This window comes from Panicum virgatum, chromosome 3K (genome assembly GCF_016808335.1).
Source record: "Panicum virgatum strain AP13 chromosome 3K, P.virgatum_v5, whole genome shotgun sequence".
Classification (NCBI taxonomy): Eukaryota; Viridiplantae; Streptophyta; class Magnoliopsida; order Poales; family Poaceae; genus Panicum; species Panicum virgatum.
In genome coordinates, this window is record NC_053138.1 from 63,220,360 (window position 1) to 63,244,883 (window position 24,524).

The 24,524-nt window shown below is 44.3% G+C and overlaps 1 protein-coding gene and 1 long non-coding RNA gene across 3 annotated transcripts; one reads left to right on the plus strand and one right to left on the minus strand.

Annotated features, from left to right (window-relative positions):
- Positions 1 to 2,035: 2,035 nt before the first annotated feature.
- LOC120700211 (transcription factor JUNGBRUNNEN 1-like) lies at positions 2,036 to 3,536 on the minus strand. Its single transcript, XM_039984431.1, has 3 exons — positions 3,181 to 3,536; positions 2,778 to 3,073; positions 2,036 to 2,671 (listed from the first exon to the last, which is right to left on the minus strand). Exons 1-3 carry the CDS (start codon positions 3,398 to 3,400, stop codon positions 2,276 to 2,278), a joined length of 912 nt encoding a protein of 303 aa, XP_039840365.1. The 5' UTR covers positions 3,401 to 3,536; the 3' UTR covers positions 2,036 to 2,275.
- A 9,426-nt stretch (positions 3,537 to 12,962) lies between these two features.
- On the plus strand, positions 12,963 to 17,600 carry LOC120700212. 2 transcript variants are annotated; one of them, XR_005685800.1, is made up of 4 exons: positions 12,963 to 13,219; positions 13,737 to 15,642; positions 16,231 to 16,310; positions 16,881 to 17,600. It is a non-coding gene; the product is annotated as an uncharacterized LOC120700212 (long non-coding RNA). The 2 variants fall into 2 exon arrangements; XR_005685799.1 differs by having other exon boundaries at positions 12,964 to 13,219; positions 16,231 to 17,600.
- Positions 17,601 to 24,524: the final 6,924 nt, after the last annotated feature.

Sequence of the window (24,524 nt, forward strand, 5' to 3'; positions counted from 1 at the left end):
GAATCTCTTTCTTTTCTCCAAATACTTTGGGCCAAATCATTGAGGTAGTAAAATTGTGAATATTTATTTTTGGCTTTTTCTAAGGTGACCAAGGACATCTCTGATCTTTCTCCTTTTTTAAAATTATAACTCCCAGGTGGAAAAAGACAGTGGGAGCCTCTCTTTCGATGTCCATGACTGGGGCGACCCACTCATTCTTCTTCCACCTCAGTCATATGCTTCTTCCTACTGCTACCACCATTATTCCTCACCCTCACGTCCTCTGAGCCCTCCTGCGCGACCCAGGACTACTTCCCGACGCCGACAGTGGCCTTGGCCGCGGCCCGCCCCGCGCCCCCAGGACCGGCGCCGACAGCGGCCTCTGTTGCGTCCCGCCCCGCGCCTCCTGTCCCGGCGCCGATGGCGGCCTCGGCCGCGGCCAGCCCCGCGCCCCCTTGATCCGGCGCTGAGTCGGCCGCGGCCCGCCTCGCGCCCCCTGTTCCGGCGCCCATGGTGGCCTCCGTCGTGTGCCGCCCGCGCCCTCCTGGATCCGGCGCCGAGTCGGCTATGGCCCGCGCCGCGCCCCTTGTCTCCTGCAGGACGGCCTCCTAGCCCGAGCCGCGAGTGGCGCATGCAGGCAGGCCGCCTGGTCCCAGCCGCGGAGCGCTGGAGGTTGAAGAAGATGAGCGGGTCCCATTAGTCATAGAGATAGAGAGAGGGGGGGAGAGAGCACGGCGGCAGCGGCATGGATGGCGAGCGCGGCGGCACGCGGGAGCGCCCGACGCGCGAGCGGGAGTCCGCTCCGTCGGCCTGTTCATGTGAAAATGGGGAAGGAAACGGAAGCCAGGGGCAACATGGACATTTTCATTGATAGGTCCCACCTGTCAGGGCTACTGTTATTTTCTAACACCACATGGATGGAAGGGTACACGGTAAAAGAAAATTAATGCGAGAGCATACAGATGCAGCTCAACTTTTTAAGAAAATGGAGGTAACCACCAACTTTAATAAGAGCATACAGGTATAAGACTAAAAAAATAGATATAACCACCATTGAAAGTCTTATATATAGAGGTGTGCCCAGGGTTCACCAAACCGGTGGAAACCGGTCCGGTTTGGACCGGTACCAAACCGGTCCAAATTCAAAATTCAAATTTAAATTAAAAAAATGAAAAATTCTTAAAAAATTCCTAAAAATACTTCAAGGTGCGACGAATTTAATGGTGTCAAATTTTCTCAAAAAATCATTCATTTAGTATAGTTTGCGGGGATTTGAAGTTAAACAAAAAAAGCGTGCATACAAAAGTATACAAATACAATATAAAAGTAGTACAAAAAAGGATTGGAGGGTTCATTTAGACTAAAACATGTTATACAAACATTCATTTAGTATACTTTGCGGGCATTTGAATTTAAACAAAAAAGAAAAAAAATTTGAATTTGGCCGGTTACCAGTCAAACCGACCGGTATACCGGTACGAACCGGTTGTACTGCGAAATTTGAATTTCACCGGTACCGACCGGTTTCCGGCCAAACCGGACCAGTATGCCGGTACCGGACCGCACCGGTTTGGTCGGACCGGTCGGTAAGTAAAACCCTGGGTGTGCCATGGTGGTTGGAAAGGTACCAGGAGGTATTGAGGGATATCTTTCCTATTTTGGTAAGATACCAACTTTACCAAGTGGTACTTATTTTGGTATGGATCTCACCTATTTTGGTACCAATCAGCTTTTTCTTGGTGTTTCATGAATCTTCTTATGTCTCCGTTGATTTGCCGTGCCAATGGACGATCCCCGTTAATTTCAACCATGGTAAAATTTCTCATAGGACAAAATCACCAATGTTCCATAAATTTACCATTTTACCCCTACTGATTTATCTGTATGGAAGCTGACTCAGTTATTACACTACCATAATGAAAATTGAATTCAGTAAGAAAAAAATAAAAAATAAAACTCAGTATTGTACGTGGACTTCTTAGCATCCACACCAAAAGCCCACTACTACTACTTTCACCATCCACCAAGATAGGGAGTGGAACCATGGCCTCAATAATTATCTGCAGTGACGTTGGATATACGTATGCCGATCGATTTCAGAAAACATACTAAGGAGTTCATTCAGGAGTTTTCTGCAGAAAACTAAACTACACATCCGATCTGGTGAGTACGTACTGCAAGCATATGCAGCTACACTCGTGTTCATAAAACATTCGGGAAATGTAAAACTGATGCCACACAGCCATGCAAGCTAGCGATCGTATTTACAATGCAAGTAGACAAGTTGTATCCGTCGTCAGATCTCCATGATCCTCCCGAGCTCGTCCCAGGTGCTACCGCTGTCTCTGAAGGTCGTCAGCTCGCTCCACACTGACACCGATGGCAGCAAAGGAGCTCCCATCAATCCTGATGAACCTGCTGTTGTTTTGTCTGATGATGACACGCCATGGAAACCGTGCAGGAGCGGCTGGTGGTGGTCAGTGGGATAAGCCTCGCTCGCCTCTGACGAATCGAAGCTGCTCGTCATGGAAGCGCCGTGCTGATGGTGATAGCGGCAGTCATAGTAATACTGCAACTGCTGCTGCGGCTGCTGCTGCTGGCTTCGTTTGCTGCCGTGTTCTTGTTTCTGCTGCTGGCACCTCCTGTTGTAGGACATGTTCCTCTTGAAGATCCGGCATATCGTCCAGATTTCCTGTGTCATTAGATAGACATGAACAAATAATTAGCAATTGCGTTTCAGTTTATCTGTGATGACTAGAGCAAGGTTGATCTGAAATTGTTAGCACTGAGTCACTGACTGCATCTTGGAGCTCGGCCGCCGCCGCCGCCGTCGAGGGGAGACGGAACTCGCGCATCATCCAGTCGGTCTTGGTGCCCCTGCCGGCGCTGCCGCGGTAGTAGACGAGGGACTTCTTGAGCCCGAGGCACTCGCCGCCGGCGCCGCCGTGTATGGGCTTGTCGATGCCGGTGGCCTTCCAGAAGCCGGAGCCGGTGACGCGGTTGGGCCGGATGCTGTTCCTGTACTTGCGGCCACGCAGGCAGAAGAAGTAGCATTCTTTGTCTCCTGCGCCCTGCACCACATGCCGAGCTTCATCTGCATATTATTCATCATGCCCTCCATACAGTTAGCTGTTAGCTCCGATCGACGATCCATGCTTCCATGAAAGAACACAAACACAACCAGTCAAATTCAGAAATTACTTGGAAGATCCCAGGGGTCGTGCTTGTAGATGTCGACCTCCTTGATGGTGTCAATACTGAAGCCCTTCTTCTGCACCTTCCTCGTAAGGTAGAAGCTCAAGAGCTCCTGATCCGTCGGATGGAACCGGAACCCAGGAAACACCAAATCATCATCTTCAGTTCCGACTTCCACTCCGCCACCGCTCTCCTTGACCATTTCCGACGGCTTCTTCTCCTCCATATGGCTGGCTTTAGAAGCTTTTGTTCTTGCTTCTAGGGCTAAGGTAGCTGCTTACATGTCATACATGCATGGTGATGGGGTCAAATGGAGGGTGTGTAGTACGGACTTGGCTAATCGCTGTACTAATATGTTTGGATGGCCTCTTCTTGATTGGTCCTTATTGTAAATGTTAAACATAGAGAAAGATTAAGATGCCAGAAATTTCTGCCCCCAAGTCAAGTCAATGAAATTTTGACCTTATAAGTAGAACTTTCTCATTTCATTTCCTGCACAAATTAGAGAAACTAAGAACTAATTAACCTAATCTACTTTACAAATTTTTAACGACTCAATTTTTTACTTGAACGCTTCTTAGTGATATTTTTTTTATGGATGAGGACTCTTTCTGATCTTTTGTACTATAGGAAGAATTTATTTCAGATGATGCCCAGAGATCTTTTTTCTATGGTTGAGCACATCAACACTATGTTGTGCCAAGTCAAGGCAGGGGTCATGCCCTTTGACTCGGTAAGAATGTTGATTTGTTTAATCTAGTCCTTTTAATTTTGCATGGGTGAATTACCTTCTATCCGTTTTTTTACCACAAATGAGGGTGAGTGGTAATTCCTACAACAACATGTCTTAGTTTCAGCCAGGACTTCATTTACCAATACCAACCAGAAGTTACTAGTAGATTTTTGTTCCTAGGAAGAAGGACAAGCTACGTGCCATTGCATTATAGGAGCAAAAAAAATAATTTACTAGATTTTTCTCTCAAATTGGACCCTTTTGCTTGTTTGCAATTAATTTTGGGCCTGAATGGTATCTACCAGATATTTTGGAGTACATTTGTTACTTACTTGTGTAATTTCTCTTTATGGCCAGTTGTTGTCGTGATTTGAGACCCTGGTTGTTTCTTCAAATTAACAGGAAAATAGTTTCAAGATGTAAAAGCTAACCGTTCATACATAATTTTTCTGCTGAGTAAAGGGTTGATCAAAAAAATTTGTTGACAGACAAATTCTAATGCTGTTTTATGTCGGGTGGAAAGGTATGTGCAGATTTGTCTCAAATTAAAGTGTAACTTACATTTGGAACGACAAAACTTGGAGAAGCTTCGGATTAGGTAAGAAAATCAGTCCCCCCCTTTACTAGTTGTACGGCTAGAGCTGAAGAATCTCAAAGCATTCATACGACTCAAACTGTTGCCATAAATTATTTTTTACTTCTAGGAAAGTGACACACCTACACATGTTACTTCAAAATAACTGCATGCTCATGAGAACAGATGCATGTGACCTTAACGAGCATGGGAACAAAGAAAAAAGATGCTGAACATTTCCAGGCTTGGAAAAGTGTGAAGGTTTTCAGTCCACATTTTCAGCCTGGATGAAAATGCAGTCAACAACTGTGGAGTTGTTAAGAGGAGGAAACCGATGTTTTAACCTGGCACTTGGCAGTCGTGGTCATCGAGGAAATTTTGGCATACAGAAAAATCTGAGTCCCTCTTTCCTTTGCTAATGGTGAAGAAAACATTTACGGCACAAAAATTGACCTCTCTCTAGACAAATATATATATCCTGCAATCGTATAATTGTGTAACTTTTTTTTTCCAATCCTAAGTGATAGAGATTTTTTATAGTAGGCGTTCGTCCTATCCTGATTATAATCAGAATAAGCTATGTTCCAATTAGTCGATTCTCTTTTACTTCCTTTATTTTGTTTTTTTCCTGTAGCACTGCCTAAATTACACCGCAAGCTACAGAGTGTGTGTCTAATAAACGAATTTTCAGTTTATGGAAACTAGAGAAAAATCATTTTTCATGTCCTAAAACTGGCCGTTAGAGTCCATTTTCACCTTAGAGTGATGAGTTTAGAATTCAATTCAATGGCTAAATTTGGTCCCTTTCTCTACTTTCTTAAGAAGTAGTTGAAGTGCTCAACTACCAAATTTACTGAAACTTTGTCTTCTTTTTGGATCAAACTATTCACATCATGCCATATACTAGTAACAATGATAATCCAACAGGGACCATGAACTTTCTGTTGAACTTGCATCCCATCTCTGAAGAATATAGAAATAAGTACTCTCCTACCTTTCTGAAGTTCTGATGCACGGCATGAAGTTGTCAATAAAGAAAAAAAAAGGCAATATGGTCAGAGAGAATATAATCACCTACGATTTGGTGCTGTCAAAAGAGTTGATGTCACCGCAAGCGCGCGGTAGATTAATCCTGATAAATTTACTATTTAACTAAGGAAAGCAGGAGTGTTTAACCCAATCCTGGTTTTACCGTCGCCCGCAACTAGGCGAACGCACGGTCGACCAAACCACGTGGTGGGACCCGGCACCCACGTGATATCATTCCCCAGCTGAATAAATATCCTTCATGTCCACCTCTCTCTCTTCCATTCGCCTCTTCCTCTCTCTTCTCTTTCTCTTTCTCTGGATCCTACTCCGGCTGGTGGGGGAGCTCCGCGTGGTTTGCTGGGGCGACGGCATCTCAGCTGGGCAAGCTCCGCGCCCTCAGGGGAGCGCGCGGAGGCGCGGCGCGCCAGCGGCGGGCTTCCCGGGAGGCGCGACGGCGGCGGCGGCAGGGGAGCTCCCCCCGGGATCTCGCCCAAGGCGGCGGCGGCGAGCTCCGCCCCTCAGGGAGCGCGCGTGGAGGCATGGCGGGCTTCTCGGGAGGCGCGACGGTGGCAGCAGGGAGCTCCCCCGGATCTCGCCCAAGGCGGCGGCGGCAAGATCCCCGGGGCAACATTGTTTTTTTTTCTTATTTTTGGATACAAAAGTTTCTTACAGAACTTTTTTCTCAAATTTTTTTAGTTCCGATTTGGATGTAAAAGTTTTGTCCTTCAAAATTTTTCATCAATTTTTCTTGAAGCTTTCTCTTTCAAATTTTTTCTTTCCTTTTTTAAAATTTTTGATGCAAAACTTTTTATGAAATTTTTTTACCCGACTTTTTGGTTTTTAAATGCAAATTTTTTTCTTCAAATCTTTTCTGAAAGCTTTGTCTTTCAAATTTTTCTCAATCAAATTTTTATTCCATCAAATCTTTTCTGAGGAAACGAACAAAAAAGTTACTGGAGAAGGACTGCCTGCCTTGGTCGGAGAATCGACCGACTTGCTACCTTACCTTTGTCGGAGAATCGACCGTACGATTGGCTCCTCACGGGCGACCGTAAACTAGGCAACCCTAGTGTTTAAAACTCATGCGTCATGAAACCTGATAAGATCACTCATGCCAACCAAAGTGATCAATCTCGTCTTGTTCTTCCTCTGCTTCACCTCCAAAGTCAGCATATTCTGCTGCATGCTTGAGCAGAAGAGATTCAGAGCTAAGTAGATCGGCTAAATTCCATTTCCAGCCTTGCTAAAGCGAAACGACCCAACTTTCAGACACATTTCTCACGAGTCTACATGACTCCATGTGAGCTGTGCAGAACAGGGACCAGAAACCTGTGAGCCTGTGAGCAGAGCATCAGAGAAAGATCAAGGGATAGGTTGGTCACTTGTTGGTGACACAGCCACATAAGAGAACATGAATTCCGAGGAAAATGGTATGCAAATAGAGCGTAGCCCCAAAGCATGGTAAACAATTTCATCTGTTTTGTTACTGTTACTGATCACTCATCAGTTTTGGTGGTGAACTAGTGATGGCGTTCATACTGCGTTGAAACTTGAAATTGAGACCATGACATACTCATATACATGCACAACAGAGCGCCAGTGATCAGGATACATGCTTGAGTAACAAAGCCCCAATAAGCTGCCTCAATTTGCAAGAGCTAAAAAGTCCCCGGTATAATATAATAGCCTGAAATCATCATCTTACAGCTGAAGATAATTTTGTCGGAAACATGGGGTTTCAGTATGCTTGAAGGCTGCAGAGTGCAGACCAATGAGCCAGTCGTTCAGGTGTAAAAACATCTGATGCTTCAGTAACACGTTGCTGCCAGTAGAAACTATGTCCCCGTGTCTGCTACGACAATAACAACATAGCTTTTTTCCCAAGCAAGTTGGGGTAGGCTAGAGATGAAACCCGAAAGAAATAAGTTCAAGGTTCAGCACATTGATAGCTAGTCTCCAAGCGCTCCTATCCAAAGCTATCTCTTTGGAGATAATACAATCCTTAAGGTCTCTCTTAACCGACTCATCCCACATCAGTTTAGGTCTACCTCTACCTCTCTTTACATTATCGACCTGCTCAATAACCCCATTACGCACCGGCGCCTCAGGAGGCCTTCGTTGGACATATCCAAACCATCTCAGCCGATGCTGGGTAAGTTTCTCCTCAATTGGTGCCACCCCGACCCTATCCCGAATAAATTCGTTCCGGACTCTATCCCTCCTTGTGTGCCCGCAAAACCACCGCAACATCCGCATCTCTGCTACACTCAGTTGCTGGACATGTCGCCTTTTTGTAGGCCAACATTCAGCACCGTATAACATCCCCGGACGAATTGTTGTCCTATAGAATTTGTCTTTTAGCTTTTGTGACACCCTCTTGTCACAAAGGATGCCAGAAGCTTGCCGCCATTTCAACCAGCCAGCTGAAATTCTATGACTAACATCTTCATCAATGTCGCCTTCCTTTTGTAGCACCGATCCTAAATACCGAAAAGTATCCTTCTGGACCACCACTTGCCCATCTAGACTAACGTCTCCCCCCTCATGCCTAGTCGCGCTGAAATCGCACATCATGTACTCGGTCTTGGTCCTACTAAGTCTGAACCCTTTCGACTCTAACGTGCATCTCCACAGCTCTAACTTCCTATTAACCCCTGCCCTACTCTCGTCAACTAGCACCACATCATCAGCAAAGAGCATACACCAAGGGATCTCACCTTGTATATCCCTTGTGACCTTATTCATCACTAAAGCAAATAAATAAGGGCTCAATGCTGACCCCTGGTGTAGGCCTATGTTAATAGAAAAGTCAGTGGTGTTGCCATCACATGTCCGGACAAACGTCGTCGCATCCTTGTACATATCCTTAATGAGGGTAATGTACTTAGTTAGGACTTTGTGGTTCTCTAAAGCCCACCACATGATATTTCTCGGTACTTTGTCATAAGGCTTCTCAAGGTCAATGAAGACCATGTGCAAGTCCTTCTTCTGCTCCCTATATCTCTCCATCAATTGTCGTATTAAGAAAATCACCTCCATGGTTGACCTTCCAGGCATGAACCCAAATTGGTTTTGGGTCACACTTGTCACTCTTCTTAGGCGATACTCGATAACACTCTCCCAAAGCTTTATCATATGGCTCATCAGCTCAATTCCACGGTAGTTAGTACAACTTTGAACATCGCCCTTGTTTTTGAAGATAGGTACTAATATACTTCTCCTTCATTCTTCCGGCATCTTGTTTCACCGAAAAATTAGATTAAAAAGCTTAGTTAACCATACTATTGCTCTATCTCCTAGGCATCTCCACACCTCAATGGGAATACCATAAGGGCCCATCGTATTACCTCCCTTCATCCTCTTCAAAGTCTCCCCGATCTCTACCTCCTGAATTCTCCTCACAAAACGTCTGTTGGTATCGTCAAAAGAGTCATCTAACTCAAGGGTAGGGCTCTCACTCTCCCCATTAAACAACTTGTCGAAGTACTCTCTCCATCTATCCATGATCTCTTCATCCTTCACTAGCAGTCGATCTGTCCCATCCTTAATGCATTTGATTTGGTTGATGTCCCTTGTCTTCCGCTCGCGGATCTAGCCATCCTATAAATGTCCTTCTCCCCTTCTTTCGTGCCTAGCCGCTGATACAGGTCATCATACGCCTTACCCTTTGCTACACTCACAGCTCGCTTTGCAACCCTCTTCGTTAATTTATAGCCATCGATGTTGGCTGCACTCTTGTCAAGGTGGAGGCACTTGAAACACTCCTTCTTCTCCTTAATAGCCCTTTGCACCTCGTCGTTCCACCACCAGGTCTCTTTCCCCTCCTGTTTGCCTCCCCTACTCACGCCAAACACCTCTGAGGCCACCTTCCGAACACATGTTGCCATCTTTAGCCACATGTCATCTGCGTCTTCTCCTTCTTCCCAAGGCCCCTCATCTAGCATCCTTTCCTTAAACGCTTGTGCCGCTTCCCCTCTAAGCTTCCACCACTTTGTTCTCGCAATCTTGGCACGTTTGTCCCGGTGGACACGTACCCGAAGACGAAAGTCCGCCACCACAAGCTTGTGTTGAGGGACAACACACTCCCCAGGTATCACCTAACTATCTAATCAATCATGTCTATCCTCCCTCCTAGCAAGAATAAAGTCGATCTGGCTCGAGTGTTGTCCACTACGAAATGTTACAAGATGGGATTCCATCTTCTTAAACATGGTATTCGCTATCAACAAGTCGTAGGCTAACGCGAAGTTCAACACATCCTCCCCCTCTTGACTCCTGCTACTATACCCAAAACCCCCGTGCACTCGCTCGAACCCTACATTAGTCGCACCCACATGGCCGTTGAGATCTCCTCCTATGAACAGTTTCTCGCTGGTAGGCATGGTATTAACCATGCTATCTAGATCTTCCCAGAACTGCATCTTGGTGCTCTCACTAAGGCCTACCTGAGGGGTATAGGCACTGATCACATTCAAAACCGAATCTCCAACTACCAACCGGATTAGGATAATCCGGTCGCCTTGCCTTCTAACCTCTACAACTCCATCCTTAAGGCTCCTATCAATCAAGATGCATACACCATTCCTACTCGGAGTTGCTCCCGTGTACCAAAGCTTGAAGCCAGTATCCTCAACCTCCTTCGCCTTCTGGCCCTTCCATTTAGTCTCCTGAACGCATAGAATATTTACACGCCTCCTAATTGCTGCATCAACTAGCTCTCGCAACTTACCCGTTAGGGACCCTACGTTTCAGCTACCTATACGAATCCTAGTTGGCTCGGCTAGCTTCCTTACCCTTCGCACCCGTCGAGGGAAGTGCGAAGACCCTTGCTCATTTTTCACTACACCCGGGCGTAGATGTAGCGCGCCATTTAGGTGACGACCCGACCCTTGCTCACTTATCATCGTACCCAGGTCACGATACGACGCGCCCTTGGGGGATGACGATACCCGGGCGTTAGGTTTTGGCAAACCAGCATAAAAAATAGCCACTCTAATGGATTTGAAACCCTGTGTCTGCTAGATTATTTAAAAAAAAACTTCTTCCATAGAACATTACTAATACAACTTAATTTTGGACTAGTCTTAGAGAAGGCATATGCATCTCAGCAGTCATTGATTGACTAGGTTGGCCCTGTTTCTTTCTTTGGATCTCAGTGGGTTGACTAAACCCGTGCAATCTTCCCAACAGTAGACTGTGGACAGCTTAAACAATCTTTTTTTTGATAAACGGTACCTGTATTAAACCAACCAGCATACGAGTACAAGACCATGGCCATACAAGCACCATCTAGAACCGTACAAAGGGGACAGCTGTCCACATACATTTGCACAGAAGACCCTAAACAAAACTGAAATTACAACAAGGCCCTGTGGATCTTCTGCACTTTCTGGAAGCACCGCTCGCCGCCGACGTCTTCCTCCGCCATGACAGACGCCATCGCCAAAGCAGGACGTCAGGGACCCCAAAACCAACAGGAACTCCATAGCACGAAGGCGTTGACATGAGCCGCAACAGGAAACCACAGAGAAGGCGTATCGGCCGGGGACGCACCCCGAGCTCCTGTGGTCGTGGAACCACCCTCGTCGCCGACGAACAGCAAGAACCGAGAAGCAGTCCACCCCCCTACAACCGCCACCAGAACAGCCATCCCACTGTAGAGCATCACCGACACACAAACCTTACCAGGTTGAAGCGCCGGAGAGCAGACTCCTACACAGGAGCCATCCAGAACCGGAAGCAGCCTCAAACCAGTGAAGCAACCCCACGATTCCATCGACTCCTCCCTCACGGACCCCTCAACGGCGCCAGAGTGAGCGCTGTCAAGACGGAGACGGGGACGGAGGGACTTATTCCATGGTGGTGCCGCTGCCGCCGCCTCAACGCCAGGTGCCTCAACGCCACCACCTGGACACCAACACCTAGATAAACTAGGACCTGTACACTCCGACCAGCAAGGATTCCACGGCCATTCCCACCTCGTAGCGCCGAAACGGACGCCGGAGATGAGGAAGACCGCAGATCCCGCCGGCGGAGACCCAGAGAACGAGTCGCCCTTTTTTTCGCCTCGCAGCCCTGTAGCACGCGAAAGGATAGGCGCGAGGCTAGGCCACTTCTTCTGTGCCCCAGCTTAAACAATCTTGTTCTTATGGGAAGTATGAAGTATCGTTCAGGCAAGGAATGAGGATTCTGGCTGTTCATACCAAACGGGCGATGAATAATTCCACTGCGATTCAGAAATGATTGCTCAAGTCGACTGAGAGTCGTCATCTTGTGTTTTTATCCACAACTCAATGAATCCATCTCCTTTAATTCTGCCTTTGGTTACTACAGTGTCAATGTCAGCACAAAATTGTAGCCCTCTGATGAGTAGAAAATATACTAGTACATGCATTAGATCAGGTGTGTTGCTACTTGCTACATCTCTGCTGCAATCGTCGGCGGCGCTCGCTGCAGATTCGAAGCTCTACTGCAGTCGGGAATCACATTCACAGCCAGTGCCCGAAGCTGTCTTCACGATGTTGGTCAAGGCACATCAAAGCAGTTCACGAACTGGAAGAATCAAGAATGGAGAGATCGAATGAAAAGCAGAGGTGGATCCGCATCTTTCCTTCATCAATTTCCGCATGGACAGACGGATGTGAGAGAGTTCGTCCAGCCAAAGGCCAAGAGGAACTGTTGTTGTAAGTTGTAACGCGTCCTCCATGATGAATCTTGTTCCTCAGCTGATAGCTCCAGCACCATCTTCTTCGGCTCACTCTGCCTAACAATTCCCTGATGATCATGATACTGCCGTTGATCCAGGTTATCTTTTTAAATAAATTATCAACCATTGTCATTATAAAAATAGATTAAAGTAACCCCTAAACATATATCTAAATTATCCACCTCTGTCATTATAAAAAATAATTTAAAATAACCCCCAATCTTCATGTAAATTACCCACTTATGCCATTATAAAATAATATCAAATAACCATCTAAATTTTCATATATATTATCCAATGATAACATAATAAAAAGTTAAAACGAACCCAAAATCTTAATCAAAATTATGTTATTATAATAAAATCTTAAAGCGAAGTGAGAAAAAAATATTTGTAACTAAACCTATCACATTTATTATAATTATATAATAATAAATATGTATGTTTGCAGTACTGGATTAGAATATTTAATTGGTTGAAGGGAGCGTGAGATAGATAATTATTAGATATCTCTAACTAGCCCGTGCAGGAGCACGAATTGATAGACTAGTTGATAGCTAATAGTAGTACAGGAGGTTTAACTACTCGGTGGTGCACAGCCATTTCTATCGATCGTTGTGGTTTTTTTTTTCTTCAGATTTCCTCCATGTAAGGCGGCTGATATCCTGTGTTTATGTAAGTTGATGTTCTGGTGCGTTGGATTGGCTATGGACATACGAGGTGATTCAGGTTTGATAGGTGAGAACGGGCTCGAGTGATGGTTGTCGTACTACCTGTTTTGGCAGTAGCGGATGCCTGTGGGCCTGCTGGTCATGGCCACCGGCAGGCTCATGAGCCCCTCTCCCATCTGATGCTCGCCCCGGCGGGTACTTGCCTCCCGTCAGGCGTCCGCGCCGTGGTGGCGGTCCAGGCCACAGTTGTCCCGGGCGCCGCAGCCTCGGGCCGCCGTCGCGCCATGCGGGTGGCGGCCAGAGCGGAGCCGGGCTACACGGACGACGAGAAGGTACTCTCCCCCCTCCTCCTCCTCCTCTCTCTCTCCCCTATATCCAGCCCTGCGGGGAGCTCATGGCATGATGGTATTGGGCTTCATCGGTGCTAGCAAACTAGCACGGCGTGGTGTCGGGATCCCCTTCCATTCCCCGATCTGAATCGCCGGAGTCGAGACGGTAGGAGGCGGAGATTGGAGAGAGCGGCAAAATGGTTATCTGTTGTTTGTTGTTCATGACTCGATTTTGTGTTGAATTCGTGGTCCATTGTCTTTGATTGAGGAATGTTAGGGTTCAATTTTGGGGATTCAACCTCCCCACCGCGTGAAGACAACCAGCCCGCCTCACATTGACGCCGCGATGCGGCAGACCTGCGGCGCGGCTATGGACCAGGTTCCTCGCGCTCATGATTTATCCTTTGCTTCAGTGGTGCCTGAGCACGTTGCCCACCCATTGTTGGATGAAATGTCTCCTCTAGATGTAGTCTGGGATGAGGAAGTGAAGCATCGATTAGATTCACATGGCTTATTGCAGGTTGCAGCAGTTAGCTCAGTGGACTGGCGAGCAGATGCAGTGCAAGCAGGTCTCGTTTATGACGCCAAACATGTTCGAGGAAATGCATCAAGGTGGAGAGGACTTGATTGGCAAGGAAAAGAAGCCAACTGCAGCGTTAAGTCTCATATCAATGGACAGTGGTGCTTCACTTCCTGTGGAGCTGTAAGTTGATTTTGGGGTGCTTGAGGAAACTTATCACAAGGACATCATTTAGTTTGTATTGTCTATGTGGGCCTGTGGCTATGCCTATGTCTCAAACTGTCATACCTCACATACTGTATATTGGTATGTGTAATTTAAATACTATTATGTTGATGGTTGCATGTCAATAATAATAGCTGTGTAAATATTGTTGTCTATGATCTATGTTACTATTATGAAATACTTTTATGGCCCGTGGCAATGCATTCTCTCTCATGGCGACCTCCTTCTCCTTCCTCCTCGCATCGGCCTCCAAGGGCTTGCTAGTCATGGCCACCGGCGGGCTCATAGGAATATTTTCAGACAATGATTATCCCCTTTATGATGCTTCAAAGTTGTCCTTGTCCATTTTTAACTTCAAAGGTACTCACTAAGTTTATATATGTCTTGGCTAGCAATAATCTTTGTATTACTACTGAAATAATCTTCTTAAGTCCTAGCATTAAGAATTATAGTCCAACTATGAAAAAATTACTATAGTATATGCTGTAATTTCATAATTTTTTTGTGTAATTGCAATAATTTTCCTTTCTTTACCAGTTTCAATCTTTCCCCAAGCAGCCCCTTATGTACCACCAACAAATCCATGTCTAGGTACCATTAGAGCCCACCAGATCATTGTCGGAAATGTTGGCTATTCTTGATTATACAAAATCTGAACCTTATTTTGTTGATTATACAAAATCTGAACTTTTTAATCTGAGCTATGTCGAGCTTTGTCACTACCTTGTTTATTGTACAATCAAAACCAAGTTTAGTCTTTGTTTATTCATGGACTTATTTTGTGCCCTGTTACTGTGTACTTGTGATCTTTCTAGTTGTGGACTGAGTGTAGGTGTTGGCTATATGGCAATTAGACAATGTAGGTGTTGGTTGTATAGCAACATATGGTTGTACATAAATAATACTATAGTTTGCCCTTTGTAGCATGCATTTGTTTCCCACACCTATCTGATTTTCCCAAGTTGTGTAGTACTATTGCATAGAGCGTTTTAGTCAACATAAACTCTTTTTATTTTTTCTAATATGCTACTACATGACTGAATGTTTTTCTTCTAGTCTATCGTATCCCTTCTATTGGTTTACCTATTCGTAGATGAAAACTTCTTTTTATTGAAACTTTGATCTGCAGTCCTAATATGATTCATTTAGCAATCAAGTAAATAAGAAAACATGGTCTGAAATTTTAGAATTCTTATACTATAATTACACCATCATTTAGTATTGTAATTGTCTAGTTTTTTACTGTAAAACATAAAATTGAGCATTGATTTTCTATTCCAAATTACCCCAGCATTTTAGTTTCTTCCTGACCTTTACTTTCTGGTATTGTAGGAGCTAGGGGCCATCATGGCCATTCGCATTTTCCACTAAGGCCTTCTTTTACCGTTCTATATGTAAGAGAACAAAGATAATACCAAAGCTGTGGTTGCAATAAAAATACTCGCGTGTCTTACTCTTTTAGTTTGGTGAGTTGAGAGCTTAAGATTTATTGTGGACTCAATCTGCAAATACACCCTTCTTTAGTGTTGTAATTCTGTAGTTTGTTATTATAAAATATAATAGTGAGCAATACTTCACTAGGATTTTTGATGCCAAATATACCCAAGTATTTTAGTTTTCTCCCTGACTTGTTACTTTCTAGGATTGCAGGAATGGAGTTGATGAGTTGAGGAGAGCTTAGGTGAAGAACCTCTCCTTCGCTGCAAATATTCATCTTAGAATTTAGTATGCTTTTTAATGTTTTATGAACATACTTTGAGTTTAAAGTTTTTTCTGCACACACTTTAGTTTCAGAGTTTTGCATTTCTATTTTGGTTACTATAGAAGCATTTTTTTAGAGGTTAGGGGATTATTAGTTTGATATATTAACTCTTACTTTTATTAATGAGTAGTATGGTCTTGCATACAGTATTTTGTTTATTGTGGTTGCTGATTGGTCACTTTTGCTTTTGGTTAATTAGCACTCCTGATCAATGTCTATAAAACTACAAGTAACTTATACTAGAATTACACTCTTGTTTAATACTGTAATTTCCTACTTTTTAGCTTTAAAATACGACATATTGTATGCTATACATGTGAGAAGGCAGAGGGGCAAGTTTTTTTTAGAATGTTTTCTTTTTCTTCCCTATTTCTACAGTGCTATCTTTGTGTGTACTGATCCTGAACCATAATACCAGCTCTTTTATATGCTATACGTATGTTCTTTGTCTTCATCAATTCAAGCACCATTGCTTCACCTACCTTGACATTTTTTGTTTGCATGCAGTGAGGTTTGTTAAAGTTGCATTCAGGATTTGGTTTTGAGGTTGCCCCTTTGTGTGTACTGATTTGTGATTCGATTGCCAGGTATGTAGTTGATTCCCTCTTCTACTCTTTGTGGCTGCACCTGTTTTATTTTGTTTTGTCAGTTTCCCTTCTGATTTCAGTCTGATGGCCTCAACGTTCGCTGAGAGGCCGACACGTTCGTCGCACACTCGCACGCACGCTCTCACCCATGGCCGTTCACTGGTTGATTGTAGTGATGGACAATATAGGAAGATATGTGCATCATATTTTCTTTCTTGTGGTTAGCAAAAAACCTTAGACATCACAAATGTTTAGTTGAGTGCTTTTCCAGTTGAACCGTCACAATGTTTAATTAAGTGATCTATCTTGACTGCAGTCATGCCCAACACTAACCACAAACTATCACATTATCTGGACTGCTACCTTTTTTTAAAGAAAAAGAACCTAGAGATCAGTGAAGCTAGCGCATCTCCAGAGTCATCTTACAAAGTCGGGAGTCAGCTAGCTGTATTGAGTACTGACAAATAGGCAATACAGTTTTCTCGCTAAAATACTGCCCTCAATTGTTTAAGCTTTTGATGGGTTGTTATATGGTTGATAAGCAATACATTTATCTTTTTTTTTTGGCAGAAGCAATTGGTTCCTGATTCTTGTTTCAATGATGAATTAACTGGGTCGATCAAGGGTGGTTGAGACCTGATACCGATTTTTGTTTGGAGGATTTTTCAGTTTAGCGAATGGGGTTGGTGGTCTGACTATCATACTTGTATATTTATCTTGGGAATTTATTGGAACCAGCAAGCATATATATCGTGTTCAGTAAATTAGTAACAACCTAAGTAGCTGTCATTAACTTGGTGTCCATCTTCTAGACTTGCATTTGCTTGAGCTGGTCTTAGTTACTTAGTTTTGTTGGTGATGGATGCATTTCCAATAGCAGTTATGTAGCTTATTCTATAATGTGGTTTTGCTGACTCTAACGATGTCTAACTGTGATGAAGTTCCATTCTTTGTGGTTCTGTTGAAGTCATTGTGGGGCACTGGGATTTGATCTGATCCTTTTCATTTGTCTTGTGACCTATGTTGGTTTTGGTGGCTGAGATTGAAGAACCAGTGCCCTTTTCCTCCTAATCAATGCACTGATACCTATTGGGTCTTTTTCCCCCTTCTTTTCACTTATGATGTGTATTGGGCCTGCGTGCACTACAATATAGAAGGTCTGCCTAGAATATCAAGTCAAGTCATGTCATGTCTATTGGGATTTTTGTAAATCATTTTAATTACAACCCATTAATGTTGATTTTGTAGTGTTATGGAATACCATAATTTCTGATATTTTTTATCTGTAAATTTATTGCATAAGTTAGATTCTTTGGTCGGCCCATTGGTTTTTCTTGGACTCTACATTGAACAGACTGCCCGAAACAGTGCACAGAAGGCCACAAACGGGCCTAACGGGTCCGAATCTCACAGCCCAGAAACAGAAACAGCCTACAACAAACAGAGCCCAAAACAATACACAAAAGGAAAAAGTCTATATCACCCCCTCAACTATAGGGTTGGTCTACATAACCCCCGAACTATGAAATCGTCTATATCACCCCCTGAACTTTTCAAAACCGGTCAAATTACCCCCTAAATCAGTTTTGAAAAATCATAGTAAATCACAGAAAAATCATAAAATAGAAAATCAAATTGTGTTAGACTCCAAATGAGTAGATCTACACAATGAACATATAATATGGTATGCTTTAGTACAATTTTTTTGCTGTAGTTTTAGATCTATGTTTTTCTTCATAGCTATAAAAAATTGTACTAAAGCATACCATATTATATGTTCATTGTGTAGATCTACTCATTTGGAGTCTAACACAATTTGATTTTCTATTTTATGATTTTTCTGTGATTTACTATGATTTTTCAAAACTGATTTAGGGGGTAATTTGACCGGTTTTGGAAAGTTCAGGGGGTGATATAGACGATTTCATAGTTTGGGGGGTTATGTAGACCAACCCCATAGTTGAGGGGGTGATATAGACTTTTTCCATACACAAAAGGTCACAAACAGGCCTAACGGTTACAACCTCGCAGCACAGAAACAGAAAAGGTCCGCCCAGTAAGCTAAATAGGTACATAAACATTATAGGGGAACTTAAACAGTAGAGGCGGATAAGCTAAACCGGCTGATAGTGTACGATTTGAAATTTAAATATAGTGTTTAGTGGTCTACGGATCATTGGATCCACATCCAATGCTCTAGGAGAGTAACTTACACATAAGCAAAAAAATAAGTCACCCAAAATATATAGTGACTTACACATAACAAAATATAAGTCACTTGACAAGGTTCAATCCAACACACAGGAGAGAGCTACCCATCAATATATTAAGGAGAGAAGGATCTCAAAATGTCACAGATATAAAGGGCCTGCAACCCATCCTATAACATGTTAAGAGACTTAAAAAAAAGACAATCGTCGTGGTTATAAGGGAGTAAATTTGTCAAATTTTTTCCATGTAAATTACAGTTCAAATAGGATGGTAGTTTTTATTTATTTGTGTAGTCCAAAAAAGCAAAATTAAACTACAACATGATTTTCTCTAAAATTCTAGCAATTTTCCTATCAGAAATATAGAGACATGAGTGATTCGACATGTTACCCTACTCATCACGTTTTTTGAATCCTCGTTGCATATTATTGTGCATGACACATCATCCTTTGTAAAACATTTGCATGGAAATTAATAACTGAATTAGTACACCCAAATAACCGCTAGAGTTGCCTGAAAATCAAACGAGCTCATGTGTGACGATGTCTGCACATGAATCTGGACGATGCCTTTGTTGCTTGAGCCTTCACGCACCTAGTTGCAGTTGCTATACTCAACTTGGTGGGGCTGGTATGTCCATCTCGTCCATTTAATTCTGCTGCTTCTTCTTCGCTAGCCTAAGCTCCATTTCCATATGTTACCCGTTGCAGGGAACACCCTCACAACAGCACAGTTTCGTCCAGAATCTATCAGATCATTTTTCCAGATGCCAACCATTCTTAAAATGTATTGAACTCGAGCAAGAAGCTCACAAGCATGGTGTATACATCTAGCTCTCGATCTCTTGCTTGGTGGCCTCTTTGTCTCGAGACTAATATCACTGGCAAGTCGGATGCAGAGAGTTATATTATGGAGTAGTTGGTATACATGTATTGAAGAAGCAGATGCCAATATGCAACCTCGTCGCCTGATAGAGGTCACGAGCTGACGAGCATGTGGATTGCGTTAAGAACATGTACTTTAATTTTGGCCAAGAAACAAACAAAACAAACAAGCAGACACACTTGGTGTGTGGTAATGTGTTGTGCTTGGCGACAACCTCTTCGACAGATTTTTTTTTAAAGAAAAAACTGGCCATCATTTCAGTAGGATTCTAATCATCATTTATAAGAGTAATAATCGAAATCCATTATTATTTAAATTTGTTTTACCCACCTCTACCATAATGAAAGTACTTCAAAGGAACCCCCTAGGCATGTATTAATCACCTTTGCTGTTATGAGAAATAATATGAAGTAGCCCCCTAACCTCTCTAAATTGCCCACCTATGCTATTATGAAAAATAATATGAAGCAGCCTCTTAAATTTGTATCTGAATTAGAGCTCTTTTACAATGATTGTAAAGTACCTTTCAGGTACTTATTCCCTTGATTTTTTTCTGGCCGTTGATCTATAAGAATTAAATTAAATCAGTATTTGGTCTCATATTTTAGAAGTACCAGGTACTTTACCCTATATACTTCTGGGTACTTTCTATCTTCACCACTGTAGGATTTTACCAATGGACAGTTCCTATTTTTTCAATCATTGTAAAATTTCTCTCTGAATTAACCAGCTCCGTTGTTATTAAAATCAACCCCTAAATCTGCATTAAGTTTGGAGAGCAAGACCATCTGCATTAACATATAAACAGCTCTCTCTCTCTCTCTCTCTCTCTCTCTCTCTCTCTCTCTCTCTCTCTCTCTCTTAATTGGTGGCCTCTCTAATCTGTTTCGTGAAAAAGTTGGAGGAGGGTAAAAAAAACTAACAAATTACCTCCGTGCTACTACAACAACTGATTTTAATTTCTAGGAGTACAGCTAAGTTACTTTCCTTTGATTCCGCAATAAATAAAACATGGAGATGTCCTTGGCTCCTACACGGCCCTACCTAACCCAACTGATAGATGTGTGATTTTTTTCGAAAGACCCGGACAGATTCCGGCGTAAATTGATAAGAAGAAAGCAGAGTTCAAGCGCCAGAGGTGCCTGTTTTACAAACCTGCTCCAACAAAGCCGGCCGGGGAATCAGAAAAGCTCCACACCAAGGTAAAAGAAAAAAGAAGCTAATTACTCGCTAGAAAAAGGTCTACTAGCGCCGCCAGATGCTTTGCTCCTGCAGACATCCAAAGCTTGGCCGCTTCTTAGATCTCCTCAACAAGACCGCTTGCTGACTTAACTTGATCATCAAAGATACGTCTGTTCCTTTCTCCCCACAAAGTCCAAATGACCAGTATGGCCAGTGAACGGGCTCCCTTAGCATTTGCACCTGACAGATCCCCAGTAGGTAGTCAGGAACCTAGATCAAAAGATTGGCAGTGAAACCAGTCGCCCCCAGACTTCCAAACTATGGATCCAGCACAGCTTTGTATCATTTTGGATGGTGCATGCTGCATGCAACATACAAGATGGTAGCCGTGCACACTTGTGCGGTTGTGCCAAAGTCCATGGATCTCCTTCCTGCAGGGTTGTTGAACGGTGTGGTTCCCCTGAGCTCTAAATGATGCAACTGCTTTCTCACGCTGGAAAAAAAAAAGGCTTTCTCACGACAAGGAGATTCACGTCACGTCAGTATCCTACAGCTAACAATTCACTAACTACCAGAAATGCATACGAGGTTGCATAAAGATAGCACATTATCATTGGAGATGCCATGACATGGACATATATGCCAGTGGCGGAGCCAGAATTTGCGGCTGGGTATGCCAAGTTTCAAAGCAAATACACAATATAATGGACGATAAGTTATAATGATCATAACAAATCCATAATAGTAACCAAAATTTAAGTTCTAAACATGAATAATTAGGCAATATTACAGAACAGTGGTCCGAGAGGGCCACCGGTTAGAGGAGGGCCTTGGACGTCGTTGTCTTGGCCGCCGGTGCCCGGTGGGCTGGTGGTAGGCACCTTCTATTCTTCGCAACTCGCGCTAGCAGGAGAGGACGCAAGCCATGGCCCATGTGGGCGAGGACATGAGGTCGCGAGGCCGTCAGGTCTCCGGTTGCCGATCACCAGAGTGGGGGAGCATCCGAGTGGAGAGCCACCGTCCCGTCGAGCACCGAGCACCGACTGGATGCGCTCGCATAGCAGGAAACGAGCGGTACTCCGCAGCGTTGAGATCACATGAGGGACGTAAGTTTTTGCATTTCTAGGCTTGGTTCGTGAGCTTTGGTGTATTGAGCCAATGAACCATATTTGATAGTATAAGAGCAACTCCAAGAGACTCTCTATATCTTTCCTCTCATTGCTATTGCTAGGAATAGAGATTTTGATGGAAAAATACCCTACAACAGTTTCTCTAAGTGGTTATCCAAATGTAGCAATCCCCTGTTCTGTATTTCTTGCTAACTAAAGATAGATAACGAAAATGGCTTTCTAGAGTGTACACAAGATATATAAAAGCTGTTGGAGAGTGAAAACATATAGAAAACAACTTTGATGTAGAAGGCTCTTCAAATGATAATTTAGATAGTGTGTTTTAGAAAGACTCTTGGAGATGCATCTATATATCTTTACTAGTATTTCCTTCCAAATCTTGGGTATGCCAAGGAATACAGGGGCATACCCCTAGCTCCGCCCATGATATATGCTCATAAAAGATTTCAATATTTTGTTTTACGCTCTCTTAATTAACAGTACTAAAACTAGCTCAGAGACAGAAATATTCAGAATGATTAGGGATTTATCAAAGGCAAAGCTGAACAACAAATGAATGAAGACGAAACACTGAACTAGATATCTGCTTGAATCAAGCGAACTAATTAGAAAAATTGTAGGGCTCACAAAAAAATTGTCGTCGATCAGGTGCGTGTCAAAGAGAGTACGTGTGTGGACAATCGATTTACATGTCATCAGGTGCGTGCTTAGAGGGTGTGTCGTACGTGTTGTGCTGAATCTTGTTCCATCCTTGCTCGGCTACGCTCTGCCTTTTTCTCCCATCGTGCTTCCGGTCGGTGCAACGTGTGCAATACTAGTAGCCTCTACTCTCAACTCTGACATCGTCGTCCAGCGCGCGCCGCCTCACGGTTCTCACACCGCATGCATCATGCTGACTCCCAGCAGTGTGAATCCAGCGGAGTATTGGCTTGCGACCATTCTTTCCTCGGTGCATCCCACTAGGTAAATTATGCGCTACGCTGCGCCCATTTGAAAATATAGAACAAAATAGTTGATGTGTTGATGGTTGTTACGTATGCGTTGATTATTACGTATAGGCCGAATTCATGTCCCGCGTCGGGCTTCCTCTCTCCAGGACACGAATGGGCTGATTGTTGCGTATGGGCCGAATCCATGCCCCGCGTCGGACTTCCTCTCTCCAGGACACGTGTCGCGGCCACAACGTCCAGGCACTCTCATCCCTCCCTTTCCATGGCGTATAAGAGTAAGAGTATTTCCATTCGATCCCCCTTCCCTTGCACATGCATGCCAACAGCAACTTTGGAGTTGCATTTGCACTCGATCATCATTATATTTCTGAACAAACGATCGAGTAACAAGAAGCCATCAACTGATAAACGGCTCTCCTCTTGCTTAATTGGTGGCCTGTTTCGTGACTAATATCACTGGCTGCTACCTGCTAGTGGATGCAGATGCAGATAGTTGCAGAATGGAGTGGTGTACATTATATATGGGGAAAAAGTTGGAGGAGGGTCCAAAAAAAATACAGGTTACCTCAGTGCTACTACAACAACTGATTTTAATTTCTGGGAGTACAGCTAAGTTACTTTCCTTTGATTCCGCAATAAAACATGGAGATGTCCTTGGCTCCTACACGGCCCTACCCAACTGATAGATGTGTGCTTTTAATTTGCGAGGATTTTTACGGTGCACAATACGACTCTATACTATTGTCTGAAAAGGACTCGTATGTAAACATCGGACGGTCGAGATTTACCTATACTATGTTCCAGTTCACGACGGTGAACTCGCCGCCGGTGAGGCGGCGCTTGGCGCGCCCGGCGTGCGGCCCCTGCAAGGACGGGACGCGTATCTCCCCGACGGCCGACGCTCCCGTTGGGAGGCATTCATGGTGGCGCATCGGCCCCGGCCGTCGGTCGCCCTACGGTCTTCCCCTTGGAGGTGGGGTGGCAGCCCACGTTTGCCGGCGGACACTCATCCGTCCGGCGGATCGAGGCCCCGCCTGGTGCTCGATGACGAGGACGGCTTCGGCAGCGGCGGGTGGATGGGGATCCCCGAGCCTCGCTCAACGCCACCGTCAGGTTCACCTTCCGCAACATCTGCACCTTCTTCGGGGGCACTCCCGCCGATCCCGTCACGCTCTACTACACCCCTCCCGCTCGCCTCCGGCAATGTAAGCTTGCCGATCCCTCTGCCTGCCGCGTTCGGGAAGGGGGCTCGAGCATGTGCCTGACGCGCGCCGATGGGACGTTCGCCCGCCCTGAACCGCCTCAGATCCGCGTCAGATTGTTGCGGCCGGGGTGGCGGCTTGTTCCCCGCCGCCGACGTTCGCGGGCATGTAGGCGGCTGGGTCGTGCTGCCGGGTCTCGCTGCTGCAAAGTCTGCGCCCGACGCTCACCGCAGATAGTGGCACGGCGGGAGGATCCCGTAGGCCATCAGCCACCAGCCACGAACGCGCTGTCACCCGGCTCTGCCAATCAGGCTCCTCCGGCCTAGGGGCTCACAAGCAGAATGCAGCCATTCGCTGCTGCCGTGAAATTCTTACGTCATCACCCAACAGATCATATGTAGATTACTTGTTTCAATTTCTTGTGTTGTATCGATTGATATCAATATGATTCTTTGTGTTATATCAATTTATATGGTGGTGTTCCATTCTCATGTGCTAGGTCAAATATTGATACTGCATCCTAATCAATTTCGGTTGAACATTGTTTGGACAAAAATAGTTGTGCAGCTTTGCACAAATGTGAAAACTCATCTGTCAGTTGGCACTTGGCCCTTACAAGCAACAGTAAAGTATCATCACTAGTTGGTTACAAAG